Source organism: Mustela erminea, chromosome 18, assembly GCF_009829155.1.
Source record: "Mustela erminea isolate mMusErm1 chromosome 18, mMusErm1.Pri, whole genome shotgun sequence".
NCBI classification, from domain to species: Eukaryota; Metazoa; Chordata; class Mammalia; order Carnivora; family Mustelidae; genus Mustela; species Mustela erminea.
This window is the reverse complement of record NC_045631.1, coordinates 47,724,668-47,749,195: the sequence shown is the minus strand read 5'-3', so window position 1 is coordinate 47,749,195 and position 24,528 is coordinate 47,724,668. Positions and strand designations below refer to the sequence as shown.

At 39.9% G+C, this 24,528-nt stretch overlaps 2 protein-coding genes across 5 annotated transcripts in view; one reads left to right on the top strand and one right to left on the bottom strand.

Moving 5' to 3' along the window:
• CEP95 (centrosomal protein 95) overlaps window positions 1–16,717 on the bottom strand; it is a 42,002-nt gene extending 25,285 nt beyond the window's left edge. Inside the window, exons 1-6 of one of the 3 annotated variants that reach the window (XM_032319920.1) lie at window positions 16,603–16,717; window positions 15,034–15,162; window positions 14,025–14,132; window positions 10,188–10,298; window positions 6,279–6,384; window positions 4,349–4,464 (exon numbers count right to left, since the gene is read on the bottom strand). In XM_032319920.1, the coding sequence (XP_032175811.1) occupies window positions 4,349–4,464; window positions 6,279–6,384; window positions 10,188–10,298; window positions 14,025–14,132; window positions 15,034–15,162; window positions 16,603–16,621 (589 nt within the window). In that variant the 5' untranslated portion in view covers window positions 16,622–16,717. The other 2 variants (XM_032319922.1, XM_032319923.1) reach the window with 2 other exon arrangements.
• A 67-nt stretch (window positions 16,718–16,784) lies between these two features.
• DDX5 (DEAD-box helicase 5) lies at window positions 16,785–24,358 on the top strand. 2 transcript variants are annotated; one of them, XM_032319925.1, is made up of 14 exons: window positions 16,785–16,887; window positions 17,509–17,687; window positions 18,910–19,075; window positions 19,664–19,760; window positions 19,853–19,986; window positions 20,108–20,173; window positions 20,426–20,567; window positions 20,649–20,809; window positions 20,906–21,078; window positions 21,451–21,561; window positions 21,785–21,846; window positions 21,921–21,980; window positions 23,214–23,438; window positions 23,652–24,358. In XM_032319925.1, the coding sequence occupies exons 2-14, from the start codon at window positions 17,644–17,646 to the stop codon at window positions 24,053–24,055; spliced, it is 1,845 nt and encodes a 614-aa protein (XP_032175816.1). In that variant the 5' UTR covers window positions 16,785–16,887; window positions 17,509–17,643; the 3' UTR covers window positions 24,056–24,358. The 2 variants fall into 2 exon arrangements, with proteins under 2 accessions (XP_032175816.1, XP_032175817.1); XM_032319926.1 differs by lacking the exon at window positions 16,785–16,887 and adding an exon at window positions 17,126–17,223.
• The last annotated feature ends 170 nt before the right edge of the window (window positions 24,359–24,528 follow it).

Here is a 24,528-nt window from a genome sequence, read left to right as displayed (position 1 = left end):
AATAAACTATTGGGACTATACCAAAATAAAAAACTGCACAGTGAAAGAAACCATCAACAAAGTGAAAAGGCAAACTACTAAACAGAAGAAGACACTTGCAATTTATATGTCTGATAAAGGATTAATCCCCAAAATATATTTTTAAAAAACTGATGTAACTCAACACACCAGAAAAACCCAGATTAAAAAATGGGCGCAGGACCTGAATAGACGTTTTCCCACAGAAAACATATAGATGACCAACAGACACAAGAAAAGGTGCTCAACATCACTAATTATCAAGGGAAATGCAAATCAAAATTGCAATGAGATACCACCTTATAACTGTCAGAATGGCTACACTGACAAAGACAAGAAATAACAAGCACTGACAACAATGTGAAGAGAGAGGAACTCTTGTGCACTGTTGATGGAAACGGAAACTGGTATAGCCACTACGGAAAACAGTATGCAGGTTCCTCAACAAAGTAAAAATAGAAATACATGATTCAGTAATTCCACTACTGTGCATTTACCCAAAGAAAAAAATACTAATTTGAAAAGACATGTGCATCCCAATTGCAGTACTTGTAATAGCCAAGATAGGGAAATAATTTAAGAGTCCACTGATAAATGAAGAAGTGGTGTACACGTGTATGTGCGCGCGTGCGCGCACACACACCCACACACCCACCCACACACACACACCTATTACTTCATCATAGAAAAGAATGAGACCTTGCCATTTACAATATGGAGAGACTTAGGGAGTATATGCTAAGTGAAATAGGTCAGAGAAAGCCAAGTACAATTTCACATACATATGGAATCTAAAAAACAAAGCAAATGAACAACAAAAGAAACAGATCCACAAACACAGAGAACTGATGGTTTCTATACAGGAGGAAGTAGGGAGAATGGGTAAATGGGTAAAGTAGAGTGAAAGGTATACAGGCTTCCAGTTATGGAATGACTAAGTCATAGGGATGAAAGGTACAACAGAAGGAATATAGTCAATGGTATTATAATAATGTGTGATAACAAATGGTAGCTATACTTGTGGTGAGAATAGCATAACATGTAGTAGCCAAATCACTATGTAACAACTGAAAATAATGTAATATTGTATGTCAACTACACTTCAATTAAAAAAGTAACTAATATGTACTATATGATTACATTTGAAAAGATACACATATGAGATACACATTTATGTATCTGTAAGGAAAGAAATCAAAATGTTAACGGTGGTTTTCTATAGGTCAGGGGTAGGCAAACCATGGCCCAAGGTCCAAATCTGACCCACCAACTGTTTTTGTTAAAAAAAAAAAAAAAAGTTGTTTCAAGATTTTAAGTAATCTCTACATCCAATGTGAGACTTGAACTCACAACCCCAAGATCAAGAGTCACACACACTACTGACTGAGCCAGTCAGGAACCACTGTAAATAGCATTATTGGAACACACTCACATACAAAGAGGTGCTAGAATTGCAGGACACTGTTATGGGGATATATCTCTGAGCTAAGAATCTTGGCTGATACCATCATAAAAAGATTTATAGGTCAAATTGTTTTGTCTAATTTTTAAATGCTTAATATTTTTTATCAGCTTTATAGTATTACACACAGAGCTGTATTAAAATATTTCTGAATATCCACTTTGTTCCTTTGGAAACTATACAGTACATGTACTCTTCACTAACAAAATGGATTTAGGACTCCCCCCTCTCCAAATGACTATTTATGTCTTCTTCAATTTAATGAAAGACTTCACCATAAACTTATTCCTCACTTTGAAGGTATGTGTACTCTCCAATCTCACTGTTACCAAATGATCAACAGACATAATCACTACCAACAGAAATATTCACCTTGCACAGATCCCAAACTTCATGCAATTTATTCCAAGACACTGTGTATTTTAAAATTTCTGACATTCATTTTGTCTTTTAAAAACCAGCAAAGACATCATTTTGTGCTTTTCTTTTCCATAATCCAGTGCAACATGGCATTTTCACATCAAAATGTTTAAAATATGTCCATCTCCCTCCATAACTTATTTCACATGAAGAGCATCTGAGATCTAATGTTCAAAATTCATTAACGTGGCCCACAATTTCTCTACTACCCAAAATGAATTTGTCATCAGCTTGACCCCAGGCTAACTCACTCTTCCCTAGCTATGTCCACTCTTTCTTTAGTTTCTTGGATGACCAAGAAACTCAATCTCTTTATTTCTGATGAAATTTCTCCTAAAATCTCATGCTTAGTTACCATCTGGAACTTTTGTCAGACTGAAAATGACACACTCAAATCTCTCCCTTTAATTTTTAGATTGTTTTAAGGACATAGTGTTTTATTACTGGGAAGATTCTGAACTTGTCGACTGTAAGCATTAATAAAATTCAATTATGTAAGTATACCTATATGAAAAATGTATGTAATACTTCATTAAAAAGGGGGGGGTGGCCCTGGTAGGAAAAAATGGCTGAAGCTGGGCAAAAGGTACAAATTTCTAGTTAAATAAGTAAGGGGAACACAGTATACAAGTAGGACAGATCTTAAAAGTTACCCTCTCAAGAAAGAAAGAATTTCAACTCCCTGGTGACAAATGTTAACTAGACTTATGTCATGATCACTTCCCAATACATGTAAACATAAAATCATTAGGTTGTACACTGAAACTAACAATGTTACATGTCAATTTTACCTGAATTTAAAAATGATTCACAGCCCAGGAATTGAAGTCTAAATAGACACCCATGAATGTATATGGTGACAGTTACCTGATAACTTAGATCCAAATGTAAGAGGAAGTTACCATAGCCCTTTATGACCTCAAACCCAAATACCTTATCCTAGCTTTTCTTTCAACCTTTCCTTTTGCCTTAATTGCATTATAATCTGCATAGTTAAAATCTGAAAATAATTCACTTTTTACAGATGCAACCTTTTTATGTGGTAGTTGCTATCACAGAACACCATTTCTAAAATCACCATCCCTTCCACCTTCTGTCAATCCATCGGACTCTCTTCCTTCTAGAAACATTACCACCTACACTTCACTCTGGTCATTCCCTTACTTTGCTCCTCCCAGTAGCAAGTATGTCTTTAGTCTACTGTCTAACCTTCCAGACATAGGTTCTTTGAGCATTAATTCCTTGGAATTCAGTGTTTACTCTTTGGAATAAAAGTATTAATGCTGAAAGGGATTTCAGAGATGGTTTGTTGAATTCTCTGATTTAACACATTAAGAAATTGAGGCTCAATTTCTTGGACAAGGACAAGGGCCTTGTCCAAAGTCACATAGCCAGTAGCAGAGTCTGCATAAAAATTTGGCCACTTGATTCCCAACTTAATATAATTAGTTCCTCTCTAGCATTCCTATTCTACCATTAAAAAACTCCCCACAACTTATTGTGTGCCTGGTGTTTTGCAAAGTTTTGGAATACTAAGATAAATATGAATGATTTTACTATATACTTCATTTATTTGTCTTATTTGTTGGCTGCCTCCACAAGTAGAATGTATGCTCCACAAGGGAAGGGATTTGTGTCTCTTTTGGTTACCACTCTAACACCACTGCCTAGCACAGGGAAGGCACTAAATATTTGCTAAATGAATATAATGTGGCTACTGTCCCTGAAACACAGTGTACCTAATATACATACTCAAAGTTAACGATGCAATGTGGGAATGCTATTACCAAAATAAGGACACAGGGCCACACCGTAGAAATACAGAAGCTTAGAACCTGAGACACATGGGGGAGGCTGGGCTTTGTAGGGTGAATTTGCCAGGAATAGAAAGGAAGGAAGAGCACCCCAGTAGAAGAAACAATATGATGCCAGAAAAAGAGCATGTCAACTAAGGTAGGCAGGACAGGGAATGGGATGTTGGGAGGACAGCAAAGTGGGAGGCTCAAAAGGGGTCTAAGAGATATTTAGATTTACTGTATACAAGCAGCAGACTATTAGAAATGTAGCCTGATGCCTGGCAGAAAAATTGCCACCGGATATACAGACTTGTTGGCTGAAACCATGAAAAGAGTGTGTCACCCAGTTTAAGAAACTACACTTAGGAGGTAATCTGAATGTTGCATCCAGAAGTCTCTTCCCAGAGTATCAAGTCCCATATATTATATCACAAACTTGCATCCACCTGTTTGCCCATGTGCCTATGACTCCTACTTGACTGATTTCAGGTAACTGTTTACATTTAGGATAATAGTGGTATGCGCTTGGAAATTCAATTCTATCGAGTTACAGCTCTCTCTATTCTTCTCAACTACAAACATTCCTAAGTAAAACTACTTATATTTTCCTAGTTATATGTTGAATAACAATAATTGTCATCTAACAACTTACCATTACTTCTGAGAGAAAAGGTGTGTGCCGTGTCTCCCAGTCTAATTATTTCACCGGTGGATTCTGTTTCATCTCCATCCCAAGAGGGACCCAAAGCCTCAGATGACAAGGAGCACCTGAAAGAGTTCCCTTGCTTACTTGGGGCCCAGCCTAAACACAGAGGGCCCCTCCCGAGAAGGACCCCAAGAGCTCCTCCAAACAGTCTGCCTCTGGGTATTCAAACTGTTCACTGTTATGTGCAGAAGGGCAGGACACTCTCTTCTACTGCTTATCACTTCTTGCTGCTTGTCTGTTTTGTTTTGACATGTATCAGTCAAGGATTAAATGTGTAGGAGAATCCACACACACAGAGAACAATAAATATTGGATACTCTAGGGGTGTGGGAGTGGAGTCTGGGTAGGGTATTAATTTTGAACTAAATATTCTTGTGTTGTTTCACTTTTGCACTTTTTAAAAAATATCTAATAATAAAAAATAAAGTCAGGGGCACCTGGGTGGTTCAGTGGGTTAAGCCTCTGCCTTTGGCTCAGGTCATGATCTCAGGGTCCTTGGATCGAGTCCTGCATCGGCCTCTCTGCTTGGCAGGGAGCCTGCTTCCTCCTCTCTCTCTCTGCCTGCCTCTCTGCCTACTTGTGATTTCTCTCTGTCAAATAAATAAATAAATAAATAAATCTTTAATAATAATAATAAATAAAGTCAGGAAATTCATCTTTTGGTGGTCTCCTTCAAGACTATTTTCCACAATGTACTATACATAAAAGGAAAGCACTACCTGTGATTTTCAAATCAGAGCAACTCCATTAAAAAAAACGGAGAATCAGATATTTAAAACAAAGTCGTATCATCATATTCAACCTCTAGTTGTAACTACCATCAAACCTGTAATGACACTGTATTTTTTCTATAAAAGTCACAGAAATTTTAAAACTCTGATATTTGCTGGGGTGCATGAGTGGCTCAGTTGGTTAAGTGGCTGTTTTTGGCTCCAGTCGTGATTCCAGAGTCCTGGGATTGAGCCTGCTTCTCCCTCTCCCTCTCCCTGCTGCCCTGCCTACTTATACTCTCTATCTCCATGTCAAATAAATAAAACCTTAAAAAATAAATGAATGAATAAATAAAACAAACTCTGATATTTGTGAACAATACTGATTTAAGGGTGCAGTAACCCAATAATTTTATACTGCCAGTGAGTGTATAAACCATCACATTTTGGAAAGCGACTGCTTTTAATAGCCTTATAACATTCATTCTCTTTGAATGAGTTTAAAGAATAGCATAAAGAATAAAGAATAGATAGATTACAGAATAGATAAATGTATCATATTTTTTAAAACCATAAAAAACACAGGAACAACCACCTCCAATTCAGAGGAGTGCTTTAGCCAATTATGAAGCACACATATGAATGGTCTGTTATATGGTGTTTAAGAATTATTACAAAAATTTTAACAACTTGAAGACTACTGATGTGTAAAACTTTAAAGTGCAAAAAAAAATTATATAAACAATATGACTAAATCCAAAAAAACCTCAAAATGGTAAAAAAGACTAAAGTATAACAAAACATCAACAGTAGTTATTCAGTTTTGAATAGCAGAGTTCATCTTTTTTTTTTTTCTGCTTGTTTTTTATTTCTCTGTACTTTCCAAGTTTTCTATAAGGAACATAAACTGTTTTGATGACCTCGGGAAAAATTTAAAAATAAGTAGGTGTTTAATACTGAGAATTAAGTACATACAACTCATGGTTCTTAAAACTCCCTCAGGAAGGTTTAAAATATAAGAGATTAGTAACATTTTTACACTAGTTTTTTGTTTTTTGTTTTGTTTTGTTTGTTGCTGCTATTCTGGTATACTGTGTGCCATTTCAGTTCTTAGTAGAAAAAAAGCATAATTTGCTATGATTAAATTCATAGACACTGAGTGCTACCTCTCAAAAGAAACTCTTTTCCATGATGACTTCGATTCCTTAGTACTTTCTGGCTCTTCCAAAAGTTCTCCTTGATGGGATTCTTTAAAACTCTGTCCAGTTTCACCTGTTTAGAATAGACAAAAACAGTATCAAAATCCCCCAAATTAATAATGCTATTTTTATACTGGGGTAGGTAGGGGTAAGAACAGTAAGGCACCCTCATTCTCTCCTGGCAAACTGGGCTCTTGTGAACATGAAATTAGAAAGAACCAAATCATCATCTGTGATGAGCATATTACTTGGTTAACAAAGAAACAACAAAAGTGTTTACTTAAAAGCAGGGTCTGCAAGTTGTATTAGCAGTGTTTTATTTTTAAGCTAGGTCGTAGGTTCATTCTTTATTGTTTGTCAACACCTTTCTACCTGTAAGGAATGTCTGAGGTAAGAAGACTAGGTTGTGGCTTCAGAACAACATGACTGTGTTAGCCTACCTCGGGCTCCAAAACTATCACTCCCCTAACCTAAGAATAAGACTACTTCAAGGATTCGATGGAATTTTCCTTAAGATGATCACTCTTTTCTTCTACCCCAACATATCAGGGAAATAGACTTTCACCAGTGGCAGGAACTCACTAGCAAGGTAATTTCAGGAGGTATGTGGGTGAACCTATGATACAGATTTATGGACATTCCCATCCATTTCTAGAGATTCCTCCTTTGAACATCCACCTTCATTTTTTTTTCTATTGCTGTATTCAACAAACATTTTAATAATATTAGTTAACATTCATTGTGCATTTACTCAATTACTCAAGCTTGGCTCAGTGCTAAACTATTTATGCGTATCTACTTATTCGACCTTCACTACAGCCATGAAAGAATTTCAGATGAGAAAACTGAGGCTTTGAGAGCTTCAAACAATGAGGGGCATAATGCAGCACTGACTCAAGATCTCCTTTCAAATCTTTTGTCCTTACAGTTTAAGTAAGCGATAATGCTAGCTCAGGTAACAGAGAAAAGCTGCTCTGTATACCTGATGAGACTCATGATAATAAAGATTTACTTCCCATTATTAACTGGCATTTTGAAGAATCTGCTCAGCTCTAGGTAATACTGCCATATCAACTTGGACCTGCAAAGGTGAGAATCAGACTTTAGAAAATACTGCCCAACTCAGGTACTACCACACAGGGAGGCCCCATCTGTGCAACTCCCTCCTAGCAGCCCTAAGTTCACCGCATTCTACTGACCTTCCCTTGAAATATCCCTTCTCTCTCCCTGAGAGAGAATATCTTGAAATAGTCCCATCCCTTCTCTCAGGGAGAGAGAATATCCCTTCTCCCTTCTTGCCTCAGCATTTGACTATTACAGACTCACATGTAAGTATCTTTCAGTTCTGTGCTCCTCTCTCCATCCCCACGGCCCTATCCATGACCAAGCCATTATCGTCCCTCTCCTACTTACAATCAAGTACTGCATTGTAAAAACTGCTGCTGTCAGTGTAAAATTTTAAATTAATCTCCACGTAAAGGTAGTTTTCTACCTCTTAATCTTGCTGCTAAAATGACTACACAGTCACAGAGCATCAAAATACCTACTGATAACCTTGAATCAGGTGAGTTTCACATGTCTTTCACTCTCCCCCAATTCTCCTATAATGTTTTTATTATAGAAGAGTCCCTATTTATCCATAGGGGATAAGTTCCAAGATCCCCAGAGAATGCCTGAAACCATGGATAGTACTGAACACTATATATACACTTTTTCCTGCACCTATGACAAAGTTTAGCTTCTAAATTAGGCACGTTAAGATAAACAAAAGCTAATAATAAAATAGAGCAATTAAACAATATACTACAACAGTAGTTATAAAAATGTGGTTGCGGGGCACCTGGGTGGCTCAGTGGGTTAAAGCCTCTGCCTTTGGCTCAGGTCATGAGCCTGGGATGGAGCCCCGTATCGGGATCTCTGCTCAGCGGGGAGCCTGCTTCTCCCCCCTTCTCTCTGCCTGCCTCTCTGCCTACTTGTGATCTGTCAAATAAATAAATAAAATCTTAAAAAAAAAAAAAAAATGTGGTCGCTTAGAGCGCCTGAGTGGCTCAGTGGGTTAAGCCTCTGCCTTTGACTCGGGTCATGATCTCAGGGTCCTGGGATCGAGCCTCCTATCAGGCTCTCTGCTCAGCAGGGAGCCTGTCCGCCCCCCCACCCCCCACCCCCCCGCCTGGTGCTCTGCCTACTTGTGATCTCTCTGTCAAACGAATAAATAAAATCTTAAAAAAAAAAAAAAAATGTCGGGTGCCTGGGTGACTCAGTTGGTTAAGCCACAGCCTTCAGCTCAGGTCATGATCTCAGAGTCCTGGGATCAAGTCCTGCATTGGGCTCCCAGCTCTGCAGGGTCTGCTTCTCCCTCTGACCTTCTCTGCTCTCATGCTCTCTCTCACTCTCTCTCCAGTCTCTTAAAAAAAAAAAATGTGGTCTCTCTGTCAAAATATCTTATTGTACTGTACTCAACCTTCTTGTGAAAATGTGGGATGATAAAATACCTACGTGATGAGATGAAGTGAGTGAATGACGAGGCACTGCAATACAGCATTTGGCTATTATGACCTTCTGACAATATGTCAGGAGGATCATCTGCTTCTGGACAGAAGATGACTGCAAGTAACTGAAACTGCAGAAAGAAAACTGCATATCTGGGGGAACTATTCTATGTATTTATGGCTGTCTTCCTGACTGGAGTATAGGTTTGAGAGCAATACACATGGCATGCAATTCTGAATCCTCCCAGGGTCCGTGGGCTGGTACGTATTGAACATACATTAAACACTCAAAATACTCCACATTTAGAACACTCAAAGTTTTTGAAATAAGTATCTTGTGTGGCAATTCTTCCTTCCTACATATACTTTTAAATCTTTTCAGCAATAGAGATAAAAGGTAGAAAACTATCTCTGAAGAGTTTAAGGTTAATTTCAAATGTTATAATCACAGTACAGGTCTCACCATCAACCATATGAGAATGATAAGCCTACCCAAATTTTTGTCTTCATTCATATTAGAATTTATGTTGGTTGCTACTGCTGCTGAAAACATGCTGGATAACTTCAAAATAGTAAATCCATTCTTACATAGGTCATATATTACTCTTATCATGACATAGAGCATTTTTTTACTCAACCAATCTCAAACCATTACAGTTCTTTGTTTTCTTTTCAATAAAATTGCAGTGAAGACCTGTAAGCACTTTTCTTTTATATTATCATTCCTTAGGATAAATTCTCAGGAATGAGATAAATTGAGCCAAAGATTATAAAGAGCTTTTATATATTGCTGATCCACTTTAAATAACCATAAGCCTTTTGGAAAATAAAATGGCACTATTAATCTTTATAATTACCATTAAAAACCATAAAATAAAAACTTCACACTACAAATTGTTACAATTTGGGAAACTGGATTACCGGAAGACTAAAATAAAATGTTCAGGCTGTCACAAACCCAAACATAGGTTAAAGACAAAACAAAAACAAAAACAAGCACACATTCCAATTCCTGCTAATGCTTTAGCAAAATCCAAATTTGTAACAAAAATAGCAGTTCTGACAGAGGAAATTATAGTCAATAATGTCATGCAATAATAGGACAATAGGCAATTTTGGCCAGAATTTAGCTATCATAGACTAGCTTTAAAGTAATTTATAAGCAATAATTAAGTTCACAAAGGACATGGTGACAGTCTAGGAGAGTTTTTCTCAACCACTAAGAACAGTAAGAATTGAGATTTAATTTATGATTAAATTTACCAGGTATACACATTAGTGTTTCCAATTCCTATGAAGAAAAACAGGCAAAAAGAAAAAAGGCAAAAAGGGACAGGCTGTAGAATGTAGAATATAAACCAAATCAAATTTCTATTTTTAAACTTACTTTTCTCATGAGATGTCTCACTGATGTGTTCTGTAAGATATTCCAGCAACCCATCAAATATTTCTAGCAGATTCTTAATAGATTCTTTATCTCCTCTCACTATATTTTCCCCTAAACACAGGATAAAGAGCTAATTAAAAATATTAACCAAGAAATTGAAAGCCTCATAATTTTGAAATGAATATACCACCATGTACTGTTCAAGACAAAAGAATTATAAACTCAGGAAAAACAATAATATAAATAATAAAAACATGAATTTTTTTTAAGAATATTTTATTTACTCACTTATTCTCTCAAATATTTATTTGAGAGAATGAAAGAGAGCACAAAAGCAGGGTGAGGGGCAAAGGGAGGAGCAGACTCCCTGTTGAGGGAGGGAAGTAGGCCTCTATCCCAGAACCCTAGTATCATGATCTGAGCCAAAGGAAGACGCTTAACTGACTGAGCCATCCAGGCACCCAAAAACATAAATTTTCTGATGCCTGATTATATTTGAAGAAACAAAAGAAGCAGCCTTGAATATAACCTTTGATAATTGGCATATCCTTTCCTTTATCAAAAAACAAAGCAAGTGGACTTAAGAAAACATCCCCTGGTAACATTTATACCAATATATAAAGCATCTAAGCAGAACTTTATCAGGCTAGCAAAAAAAAAAAAAAAAAAATGCCAGGAGAGAACACAGCTTCCGATTGTGAGATCCTACTTCTAGATGGTAGCTTGTTCTGAAGATAATAGCAGCAGAGGAATATAAAAAACTTGTTGGGATACTTTTGCCAGAAATCCCTCATTTTTTTCTATCTGTTAACTTCTGTTCATTTTGTATGCATCATGTCATTTTCTTAATTAGAAATTGCCAGTGCATACAAACTTCCAGTTTGTACAACCCTATATATAGTTTGTGTAACTTCCAGTTATAAAACAAGTCACAGAGATAAAAAGTAAGGCAAAGGAAATAATGTCAATAATACTGTAATTAGCATTATATCGTGACAGATGGTAACTACACTAGTCAACAGTGAATACTGTATAATACACAGAACTGTTGGATCACTATGTTGTACACGTGAAACCAACTTAACTTTGTAAGTCAACTATACTTTAATAATAAATAAATATTGAAATAAATACTTCCATAATAAATAGACTATCCATGCATATAAAACCCTTTTTTAAAAAGATTTTATTTATTTGACAGAGAGAGATCACAAGTAGGCAGAGAGGCAGGCAGAGAGGAGGAAGCAGGCTCCCTACTGAGCAGAGCGCCCAATGCAGGGCTCAATCCAAGGATCCTGGGATCATGACCTGAGCTGAAGGCAGAGGCTTTTAACCCACTGAGCAACCCAGGCGCCCCTATAAAACCCTTTTTAATTTCACCTCACCCCCCCACTTCTCCAGTCTAATCTCCCACCACATCCACTTTACACCCAGAAGTTAATCTTTAAACAATCCTTACCTGGCCCATAATAAATTTTTAATAAACGCTAAACTGAAATATTGACAAGAAATGGATTGGTAAAAGCATGGAAACCTGGCATGCTTAGTGTCACCTAAAATGAACTCTAATCAACATCAGATATGGATGGAATTTAACTTGAGACACTTCGGTTGTCCTTCGGAAGAACATGCCTGCATTCTCAGTTCAAACCAGAAGTTCAAACCAGAAGCAGAGAGTCAAAATGGAAATTTGGCATTTGAGAGAATCTAGCCATTCAAAACTTCATGATGCAAAACAAACCTATACCAGAAATGTGATGTTCAACAAAACTACTAGTACAGATGGACAACATTTGACAATTTTTTTTTCTGTTTAAAGCAAACAAAAATCTTGTTTTTAAGCCTTATGTTTTTCTGACTTAACAAGATACGCAAGTATATCCCAAGGGCATACTCAGAACTTCTCAGTTGCCAGGATGGGGAGCATCCTCTCTCTGCCAACCCAGCAACTAAGACCGCCGGCCAGAATGCAGTGCTTCGTGGTACAGGAGATATTGCTTTAAACAGAACACAAGGAGTAAAAAGATGCTTTGCCATATACCAGAAGAGGTAAGCAGTTCTGCAACTTTTCATGGGGTAGGTTTGACTTGTCAGGAGTAGCTCTGCATTAAAAAGTTATATATGCAGATATAACCTTGCTACAGAAGGTTTAAAAAGCAGAAATACCAGAAATTGCCCTAGTCAAGTGATAAAGCAATTCAAAATTGCAAAAGAACAGGAAAACCCTTGGATTATCCTTTGAAATGAATTATCTCCAAACAAATTTACCACATTTAGTCACCCAGAACTGTACTTAAAAATTTAAGCCAGAGTATTTTTCTAAAAGTTCATCATCAATATTAAATTGAGAGATGTAAATGACCTATCCTGATTAACATTTCTCTCTCTTAACTGTCAAAGAATAAACCAATAGTGTAAGCCTTCTCTTAGGGATTCAAATATAGTTTCAAACCCACAGATTCCCTCTCTTCCTTAGCCTGGAATAATTTACTGAAATAATCCTCATTGCCTTATTATATAAAATATAAAGATTTATAAATATTTTTAGTAAATTTGGCTTTCGAATACAAGTATGATATACTTTATTTTGGAAAAAAGTTCACAATTTAGTTTTACTTATTTTGAATAGACAATATACTAATGGGATTTAAAATTCAAAAAGTGCAGGGTGCCTAAGTGGCTCTGTCAGTTAAGCCTGTGATTCCTGATTTTGGCTCAGGTCCTGATCTCGGGTTTTGAGATCAAGCTCCACGTCAGGCTCCACACTGGGCATGGAGCATGCTTAAGACTTTCTCTCCTCTCCCTCTGCCCCTCCTTTGCATTTGTACACACACATTTTTTGTCTCTTGCAAAAATGAAATAAAACAAAAATTAAAATTCAAAAGTGCAGAAGATATATAATGAAATCTCATCCCATCCTCATCCTACAGCCCTGAAGTTCCTCTTATTGGAAGCAATCAGCATTATAGGTTTCTTGCACACGCTTTGAAAGAGTCCTTCTGCAAGCAATCAACTGCATATTTACTCTCCTCACCTTTGTTTTCTACAAGTTGCACCATACTCTGTACATTCTTCTGACTTCATACACACTGGAAACTGTTGTACTAACATGGAACATTTTACATAATGAGCATCATCAAAAATCTTTCACAGTGGCAGTGTAATTCCATGTATGGAGCAACCATAACGTATTTAACCTGTCCCTATTTAGTGGACGTTTAAATGTTGCTGATTTTTACCTACTACAAACAAGCAGCATATTAGCTTTAAAATAACTAAATAACAAGGCACCTGGGTGGCTCAGTTGGTTTAGAGTCCAACTTTATCTCAGCTCAGGTCTTGATATCAGAGTCATGAGTTCAAGCCCCACATTGGGCTCCAAAAGAAATAGCAAAACAAAAAAATAAAATAACAAAACGATGGGGTGCCTCGGTGGCTCAGTAGGTTAAGCAACTGCCTTTGTCCCAGGATCGAGAGTACTGCATCACGCTCCTTGCTTGGCAGGGAGTCTGCTTCTCCCTCTGACCCTCCCTCTTCTCATGTTCTCTCTCTCTCTCAAATAAATAAAATCTTAAACAACAACAACAACAAAATACATACTTCAGATGACCAGCTAGGATACTCACAGGTCCATCACAACTCAAAGTTTGACTGTCCTTAAAAAAAACTCTCAAGGATGGGTACTGTAATTCTACCAGTCAATTGTCTTGGCTCAGTGTTGCCATTTGGTCTATTTTATAAGCTTATTCATTTGGTTAACTAAACCATATATAGGATTTACCTAATAAATTATCTTAGTAAAATGCAAAATTATTTGATGGTTAAGTATATACCAACCTGTTATGTGAGACAAGCTGACTTGTAGGTAATCTAAGGCCAGTGAATCAATTACTGCTTGTACATTGTGAGCTTCATCCTCTTGACTCCTGGGAATAGCTATGAGGTCTGTGGAAAAAAAGCTACATAATTTTTCATCTGAGGGCCCAAGTTGTCATGGTCTTTGACCAGGCTTCTAAGTGAGGTTAACTGCTACAAGAGCAAGCGCCACTCAAACAGAACAGGCTTTTATAAAGTACAGATAAAGCTAACAGAGCCTGATTTCTATCTATATAGTACCTCTCTTAGCTGAATACTTAGTCAATCAATGCATAATGAACATGCTCTACAATAAGCACCAAACTACAGAAAGATAAAGAGATCCCTAAATTCAAGGAGATGCTAATACTCTAATAAGGGAAGCAATACATGAAGTGAGACTTTAACCCATAATCGTGGGTTGCTTTTCATGACAGAGAAAAAACCCACAACAGGTACAAAAGGAGAGTTCTTGTACATTTTGTTAAAGCAGCCTAGTAGGAATTACTGGCCTAATGATTTAAAAGGTCAGTATACACCATACTGAGGAAAGATATTAACATCAACTTATATTTGGAATTTCTCCACTAGTATTGAGGAAGATGAATACTTAACCAGGGATGCAGGACAAACATCAATTCGTATCTGTAATACTGGTTAAATAACAAAACTCAACAAGTTTCCAAGTTTCACTCAATTTTAGAACCCTTGAAGATACACTTACAGAAAATGTGTCACTGTCATAAAGTATTAGGCATAATTAAATAGAAATGACCCAGACCACACAAACATGATTTGACCAAGGCTATTACTATGTCTGGGTCTCATTAAGGTACTTAAGGTAATGAATGCAATAGTTCGATAGAAATAAAGATATAAACACAGAAAAAAAATTCAAGATTTTATAAATACCATAAGATCTAACTGAAGGCTCTCAAAATTCCTGGCCTAAGATGTAGTCACTATTACTCCCACTTTTTAGTACCCTTACCTGGTACCTTTTCTCCCAAAATGGATTGGTAAAGGGCAATAAAAACATTAGCATCACAATCTTCTAGTTCTCGGATCCTTAGGTGTATATGACATTTCAAAAGAAGGTTATTGGCAACAATTATCCACTCTGTCAGGAAAGAAAAAAGATCAGCCTTAAACAGCACAAGAAAAAGTCAACCCCCAGGAAGACAGACATTGAATGACGTAGAAGATAAAATATCTGATGAGTGTAGAAGTTCAAAGACCCTCTGCGGCACGATTTTTGAAAATACTTAATTTCTTGGAATGACTTCCAGAGTACCAGAATTTTAATGTGGTCAAAACCATGCTGCAAATCCAGCTTTTACTACTGCAACCTAAAATCTTTATTTTTACCCCTTTTCATATTTTAGCAGCCATACCTAGCTGTTTTTATTTAAAACATACAAGTCAACGGGAATATATGTCATAAACGAGACAGTTTGTTAAGGACAGTCTGAGGTTGACACTAATTAGTAGATGCTGCTTCAAATTCCCAATGGTATTAGTCATGTTTTTACCCAATTATCTCGTACAAGTCTGAATTTCTCTGTTGCCCAAATAGGTGGTGATTAACTTAGGCTGTTAAAAACTGAAATAATGACACCAACAGTACAACATTTGTTAGTTTTTTTTAAATTACATTTAATAAATAAGAAATAAAACACAGAACATGCATAAAAACGCCCCTAAACTCAGAACTAGCACATTACCAACACTGCTGAAGTTTCCTGTGTACCACCGCACCTCACCCCAGATACGGTAGCACTTAGCAAGGTTACTTCAAGACTTTCTCAAACTAAGGTAATTTAGGAAATCTGACTTATGATCCCTGATATACCTGGCGATTAAGGAGAAAGTCCTTCTATTCTATATTTGACATATTCAGCATGTTCTAGAAATAACGATGTGTGGGGTCAAGGCACGCTATCTCCCTCTCCCCAAGCCCACTTCTCACAGCTGACCAAACCACGACAAGCGGTTTGAACGGTGTCCTGAGGAAAGGAAAGCGTCCCAGACAACCCAACCCACTCGCTCTTCAAAAAGCGGTTGCTAGACAAAGCCTGTAACTCCAGAGGGCACTGAGGAAAAAAATCTACCACTAGTCTACTTTGGCAAGAGCGTTGGCAGATCTTAAGACCGCCGTTCCCCAAAAGTTCAGTGCACATGCAGGTATGGCCTCAGTCTCCACAGTTCAAGAACCAGAGCGCGCGCTAACAGCGGCTGCGTTCCCCAGAGAAATACAAGTTCCAAGAAGAAGCTTTTTGACTGCCCTTTTTGCAGCCAGGTTGTAGGCGCGATCCGCGCCTCGCCACGGGGTCCTTCTCTCCACACCCCATAATCGCGCTCCACAGCCTCTAAGCTGAGCGACAGTGAGGCTAAAACACCCAATGAAGTCGCTCACTACGACGGGGTGTCTGTCACCAGCCCCGCGGGCAGCCCAGACTTAAGGAAGTCCAGCCAGATGACTCAACATAATAGGAGTAGGGACGTTCGGAATTTAAATGGCTTCAGTCCACACACACTGGGGCTCCGAGCCGAGACTCACCAGCCTCTGAGCCGGCCATGTCACAGAGGCGGGTCGCCGCCGGACCCCCAGCAGGGCGCGCGGTGGACGGCGTCCCGGAAGGGCCGCAAAGCGCAGACGCACTGCTAAGGTGGGGGAGAACGAAACTAAAGGGCAGTGGGTGAAAGGGGGAGGGACGTTAAAACGGCTTCTCGTTGCTGATTGGTCATCACGGGAACACTTCCTATCGCGGCACGCGCCGAGGCGGCGGTTTGTGGACTCTGGATACCATTCTCCGCGGGCAAGATCCCGCTAAGGGATTCTCAGGTGGGTGGGTATGACAGTCCGGGTCACTCAGCAGCCCTGGGCGGTCTCCTGGGGGCATTAGTACGGCACTTCCGGTGAGCTATTTGTTTCGTATTCCTCCGCCGACGCCAAGTGGCGAAGTAGTGCGGTCCGCTTAGCCGGTGGGCGGGAGCAGCCACGTGACAATGTCAGGCTCCGCCTTCCCGTCTCGCTTGGTTAGGGGCGTGAAGGCTCTTTGGAGACGTAAACATCTCCAAGTGGGCTGAGTGGGCTGGCGTGTGCTGGCCATTTTGTCGACTGGGCTGGACCTGGGAAAGGGCGGGTGGCTTCCTTGAGGGGTGGAAAGACGAAAAAAAGGTGAAGAAGGGTGTGTAGGCTGAGGCATCTCAGTGTAGGTGGGCCCAGCTATGAAAGGGACCTCAAACCCGGCCACTCTGAAGGAGGGGGTGGGGGGGTGGGGCGAGAACATGGCGGATCCCGGAACGCCGGCGGGCGTTGCGGCCTCTGCGCAGGGGCGGGGTGATTAGGTCATAGAGCGGCTCCCAGCATTCTCTGCGGCGGAGGAGGCGGTCCAGGGTATAAAACCGGCTGCCGGGACGCGGCCGGCACCTCATTCATTTCCACCGGTCTCTTGTTGAGCAGCTCCGGCTCCTGTCATCGCTGCCCCTCCGCCGCTGCCGCCCCCGCAAGGCTTTGCCATCGCCAAAGCCACCTGCAGCGACTTGTCGCACCCGATTCTCTCCACTTTGTTCCCCACCAACCGCAACCATTGACGCCATGTCGGGTTATTCGAGTGACCGAGACCGCGGCCGGGATCGAGGGTGAGTATGGGAATGGACTTGTCAGGCCCGGCAGTGGGGGATGGGAGGCCGATGAAGGGGGCAGCGGGCGGGGGCGGCGGGAATTTGCCCTTTTTGGTCTACTGTTAGGCTTTATTAATCGAAGGTTTTCGACATTTTGATACCTGTCCAAAACTGAGTGAGGGCTGTTTTCTTGTTAACGGTCTTCAAGCTCGCCTTTTGTTGGGGGGGGGGGAGGGCGTCGAAGCCCCCCGCCCCCGACCCCCCCCCGACGATAGAGCAGCTGTTGGGAAGAACTCGGGGGTGCGTATTTCGATCGAAGGAAAGCGCGACGCTTCCAGGAGAACGAAGTCACCGCTGTTAGATGCATCTTTTCGGGAGGAGTTTTAGGGGCCCCGGGAGTTCTGTGGTAATTGAGGGGGTCGCCTCCGAAGCCATTGGTGCGGCGGGGGCAGGAGGGCGGCCGGCACCGCGGGAATCGGCCATGTGGCTGAGTCGCGGGTACAAAATGCCGGCGTCGGACATGGCGGCGGCGCCTTTGTTACCCCGCCCGGCGGAGGAGCTCAAAATGGCAGCGTCGAGAAAATGTGGCGCAGAGAGAAATGCGAGACAAAGGGGGAAGCGCCGCCCCAGCGGGAACGCCGCCCGGTCCGGGACTCCTCCCCCGGTAGTTGCCAGCTCCTCCTCCGTTTTTTCTTTGCGTTATATAATTTTGCTATCTTGATCGGGAGCGCTTCCGCGGGATCCCAATTCGATAGGCTTGCATAAGTGTCTTTGAGACCACCGTCCTTGTTCTGGTCTTACTGCTGGTGCTGTCCCATTTTTCTTTAAAACCAAAGCTGTTTTGCTTGAAAACAGCTGATAAATAGCGTCGCTGTTAAGCACCTTCCGTGTATTGTCTATCTCCCAGACATTTAATTCCTAAGCTCACGGGAGAGACAAGGGGCCACAAGCTGTTGCCTATCCTTGTAATCTGAACTTGAGGCGTTTGGGGAGCCAGTTTCCGACGTGATAAATCCCGGGCTGTTGACTTGGCTTCAGTAGTGTGAATTGGGGACAACGGGAAGTGAGAGAGATGGTGCTAATTGTGGCTTTTGAGATCATGGCCGTCAGTAAGGACAGTGCTAAGCCGTAAACCTCAAAGTCTCTCATTTACCTGCATTGTGTCCCAAGGGACAGTAAGTGTATATAAACTGCTTGGTAAGCGTTTGAAGATAGAGTAACTTTTTTGTTTTAATTTCAGGTTTGGTGCACCTCGGTTTGGGGGAAGTAGGGCAGGGCCCCTGTCTGGAAAGAAATTTGGAAACCCTGGGGAGAAACTAGTTAAAAAGAAGTGGAATCTCGATGAGCTGCCCAAATTTGAGAAGAATTTTTATCAAGAACACCCTGATTTGGCTAGGCGCACAGCAGTGAGTAATTTCACATAGCTTCATTGGGTTGTAACTCAATAACTGTTTCTATCTAGTACGAAAAAAATATGAACAGAGAGGTCTTGGAAATGACCAAATTTCGGGGAAATTAACGCTTTCTCATAGTTAAGAGGTGGTACTTTGGAAACAGGTGGCTTAGAATTTTTCTACTTAGAATGATTAAGTATTAAGAGTAATTGGTGGAGGGTGCCTGGGTGGCTCAGTGGGTTAAGCCACTGCCTTCGGCTCAGGTCATGATCTCAGAGTCCTGGGATCGAGTCCCGCATCGGGCTCTCTGCTCAGCAGGGAGCCTGCTTCCCTATCTCTCTCTCTGCCTGCCTCTCCGTCTACTTGTGATCTCTCTGTAAAATAAAAAAAAAAAATATTAAAAAAAAAAAAAAAAAAAAAAAAAAAAAAAAAAAAAAGAGTAATTGGTGGATCTTGTGCTGTGTGGGTTTTCCAAACGTGAATATAGGTTTTATACAGACTTAAAAGGTTTACTAACCATTTAAAACATAGGGGCCTCCTGGCTGCATATTAGTGAAGGTTGTTGTGGTACTTACTAGATTATTATAATCTGTTTTATAGCAAGAGGTGGAGACATACAGAAGGAGTAAGGAAATTACGGTTAGAGGTCACAACTGCCCAAAGCCAGTTCTGAATTTTTATGAAGCAAACTTCCCTGGTAAGTGCTAGTTTTGAGCCCCCCCCCCCCCATTTTGTTTCTCTTCTTTCTCTTGGCTTCACTAAATTTTACTGAATTGTTTCTAATTGCAGCAAATGTCATGGATGTAATTGCAAGACAGAATTTTACTGAACCCACTGCTATTCAGGCTCAGGGATGGCCCGTTGCTCTAAGTGGATTGGATATGGTTGGAGTAGCACAGACTGGATCTGGGAAAACATTGTCTGTAAGTATGGGAGAATTTTGTAGTTTGAATCTGTGATTATGTGCTAGTGAAAATAGATTAGGAATATAAGGAAACCAGAAGACTTCTAATTTAATTCTTTTTGTTCCCCCATCCCAAATAGTATTTGCTGCCTGCTATCGTCCACATCAATCATCAGCCATTCCTAGAGAGAGGTGATGGGCCTATTGTAAGTATGTTTTTTTCCTTAACTTTTGTCGAGGGGTACTATACAGGGATTTGTAGAGTACATAAAGTAATTCTCATGGTCTTATGTGGAGATGTTAGTTGTCTCGTGTTAATTTAGCTGGAGAGAAAGTTACCTTGATCATATTTGAGTATTGGATAGCAAAATCAGTGATCTACCGGTGTACTGCCAGTCAGTTTAAAACTAGGATCCAGGAGTCTGCTAAAACTTGTCCCACTTTTTGTTTCTCTTTAGTGTTTGGTGCTGGCACCAACTCGGGAACTGGCCCAACAGGTACAGCAAGTAGCTGCTGAATACTGTAGAGCGTGTCGATTGAAGTCCACTTGCATCTATGGTGGTGCTCCCAAGGGACCACAGATTCGTGATTTGGAGAGAGGCATGTAACAGAAATTCTGTTTGTCACAGTTGGTGCTAGAAGTTTGAGATATCATAGTTACATCTATGTGTTTAATTGAAGGTGTGGAAATTTGTATTGCAACACCTGGAAGACTGATTGACTTCTTAGAGTGTGGGAAAACCAATCTGAGAAGAACTACCTACCTTGTTCTTGATGAAGCAGATAGAATGCTTGATATGGGCTTTGAACCCCAAATAAGGAAGATTGTGGATCAAATAAGAGTAAGTGCCTTTGAAAATGTTTTATTTTCAAAGTTAGCTCATAATTTATTCTTGAAGTAAAATGCTTTTTCTTTTTTTTAATCCCAAATTCTTTAGCCTGATAGGCAAACCCTAATGTGGAGTGCAACTTGGCCAAAAGAAGTAAGACAGCTTGCTGAAGATTTTCTGAAAGACTACATTCATATAAACATTGGGGCACTAGAACTGAGTGCAAACCACAACATTCTTCAGATTGTGGATGTATGTCATGATGTAGAAAAGGATGAAAAGTGAGTTTTCTATAGAATTTTTAATTCTAGAAATAGACCATACGAACTTAGGAGTTACCCTTTCGTAGGTTATCTTAAAAGTGACTTTTAGTTGGGTGGGATGTGGATTTGTTTGTTTAAAATTAGTCTGTCCATCTTCCTGAAAAAATGTTTTTCTCTATTCACATAATTGGCTATCACTATATTCGTAGTATTTCTTTAGGTGAAGGACTGTGCTTTGTGGCTTAAAAGACCAAGGGTGGTTGCTTGATAATGTTCATGGCAGGTGTTTTTATTTGTAGCCATGCAAATGGAAGGTCTTGCTTCAGTGACCATAAATGTGTGGCCATAACTGTGGACTACTTCTAAAATTCACAATTTTTTTTCCCCAAGACTTATTCGTCTAATGGAAGAGATCATGAGTGAGAAGGAGAATAAAACCATTGTTTTTGTTGAAACCAAAAGAAGATGTGATGAGCTTACTAGAAAAATGAGGAGAGATGGGTATGTGGGCTTCCTCGTTGAAGCAGGTGTATGAGAACTGCGTTTAGGGGGAGGGGCAAACCAATAGAGAACGGATTTGAATGTCCTGGAAGACCATTATCTGGTATAAATAAAACCGCGTACATTAGGTGAAATTAAAGGAATTGATGACTAGATAGGCAGTAGAGTAAAACATACCGGGTTTCAAATATGAGCCTGCTAATATGGTTTCTCTTTAATGTAGGTGGCCCGCCATGGGTATCCATGGTGACAAGAGTCAACAGGAGCGTGACTGGGTTCTAAATGGTTAGTCAAATGAAAAATTTCTTTTCTCTAAGCCTGGAATTCTCAGATTATTTATGATCCTTTCTCTTTCACAGAATTCAAACATGGAAAAGCTCCTATTCTGATTGCTACAGATGTGGCCTCCAGAGGGCTAGGTTAGTAAAAACTCGAATTCATGGCTTGGTTTCCCAGAAGATCTCCATATAACTTTTTTAAAGAAAGTTTATTGCTTTCTTTAACCTCTGCATTTTTTCCAAGTTTTTTTCATATAAAGGTGCAGTCTTTGTGGCAAGGCCTAGGCATGACAATCGGAGGACTCGAGGGGGATGGAGGACTAGTGATCGGCTGGCTGCTTCCAGTCGATTAGAGAGGTGAAAAGCTGAAAGTGTGCCAGTAATCTTCAAAAGGCAGAACATACCACCTCTGCCCCGTAAACTGTTCTCTCCGGGGGAAAAAAATGGAAGTTATCCTCACAGTTCACTGCCGTGGTATTTCTTCTGTCCCATGCTTTGCATGACTGCCATGGTACAGCATTGTTTCAAACTGTTTACTGTGATCTGTGGGTCTTTGAGTTTCAGTGAGTTTGCTGAAATGTTGAAGAAATATTTCCAAACTTCAATGTTCAATGAAATTTTTGTTCAAGTTTGAAATGGAGAGAGCAGCTTTAAAAGGTACTAAGCCTTTTACAAATTGGTGAGTACTGGCACATGAGATCTAGAGCAGGAGCAACTTCTCACACTTAGTGGGAAAAGAAAGCAGTGCTTTGAAAGTTCCTCCCTCACCTACACAGTAGTCGTCATGTCGAGACCTGCCAGAGAGAGACACATTCTCAAGTGAATCCTGGCTTCTTGGAAGCGCTTGCCTAGACGAGACACAGTGCATAAAAACAACTTTTGGGGGACAGGTATGTTTTTCTTGCAGCTGCGGTTGTAAGGTCTTGGCAAGACAAGCAGTGTGGCCAGAATTTTGAACTTCTGATGAGTGTGTAATGCAAAGGACCGCGTACATTTTTGTTTAAAGGTCCTCAAAATGAGCACATGAAGAGGTTGCTGTGAACCTTTAAGTGGCCCTACTGCGCAGAAGCATTCAGATGTCACTTGATGATCTGTAAGGGAACTTGCTGGTTTGGGAGTACGTTAGAACACACGTCCTTTTGACAGGCTCTTTATCATTGGGTGGGGTAATGAGACAGGTAGACGGTGTGCGCTTCCCCCCCCCTTCCAACATCAATGGTATTCCTACAGAGAATGGATAACCATTTTAACTGTATTTTTTGCAGCCCGTACCTTCTTGGGAATACAATTGTCTAACTTTTTATTTTTGGTCTGGCTGTTGTGGTGTGCAAAACTCCATACATTGCTATTTTGCCACACTGCAACACCTTACAGATGTGGAAGATGTGAAATTTGTCATCAATTATGACTACCCTAACTCCTCAGAGGATTATATTCATCGAATTGGAAGAACTGCTCGCAGTACCAAAACAGGCACAGCATACACTTTCTTTACACCTAATAACATAAAGCAAGTGAGCGACCTTATCTCTGTGCTTCGTGAAGCTAATCAAGCAATTAATCCCAAGTTGCTTCAGTTGGTCGAAGACAGAGGTTCAGGTAAGACCAACCTTCATTAAGAAATGTTGGTGATTTGGGGTCACATGATTGCACGAATCCTTTAAATGGGATTGGCGGGTGAGTAAAATCTTCAATATGAGCTGAGAAAACATTTCACCTGTAGAGTGAATATAGAGCTTTCCTTATTCCTTCTGTGTTCTTAATGATTTGTGCCATGGAAATAATTACCTTGCAATTTTTTTTTCTTGACAGGTCGTTCCAGGGGTAGAGGAGGCATGAAAGATGACCGTCGGGACAGATACTCTGCGGGCAAAAGGGGTGGATTTAATACTTTTAGAGACAGGGAAAATTATGACAGAGGTTACTCTAGTCTGCTTAAGAGAGATTTTGGGGCAAAAACTCAGAATGGTGTTTACAGTGCTGCAAATTACACCAATGGGAGCTTTGGAAGTAATTTTGTGTCTGCTGGTATACAGACCAGTTTTAGGACTGGTAATCCAACAGGGACTTACCAGAATGGTTACGATAGCACTCAGCAATATGGAAGTAACGTTCCAAATATGCACAATGGTATGAACCAACAGGCATATGCATATCCTGCTACTGCAGCTGCGCCTATGATTGGTTATCCAATGCCAACAGGATATTCTCAATAAGACTTTAGAAGTATATGTAAATGTCTGTTTTTCATAATTGCTCTTTATATTGTGTGTTATCAGACAAGATAGTTATTTAAGAAACATGGGAAATGCAGAAATGACTGCAGTGCAGCAGTAATTATGGTGCACTTTTTCGCTATTTAAGTTGGATATTTCTCTACATTCCTGAAACAATTTTTAGGTTTTTTTTGTACTAGAAAATGCAGGCAGTGTTTTCACAAAAGTAAATGTACAGTGATTTGAAATACAATAAATGAAGGCAATGCATGGCCTTCCAATAAAAAATATTTGAAGACTGAATTAAGTGGAAATTGTACTTTATTTTACATATATAATGTCATGTAAAATTTTGCTTAGATGGTCTGTTTTTTTAACCATGAAAATTAAATTGACTGCTCCTTTCTATAATTTAGGTTTGGGAAGTGGGGAGATCAGAAGGCACTTCTTAGAATGATCTATTTATATTGCAA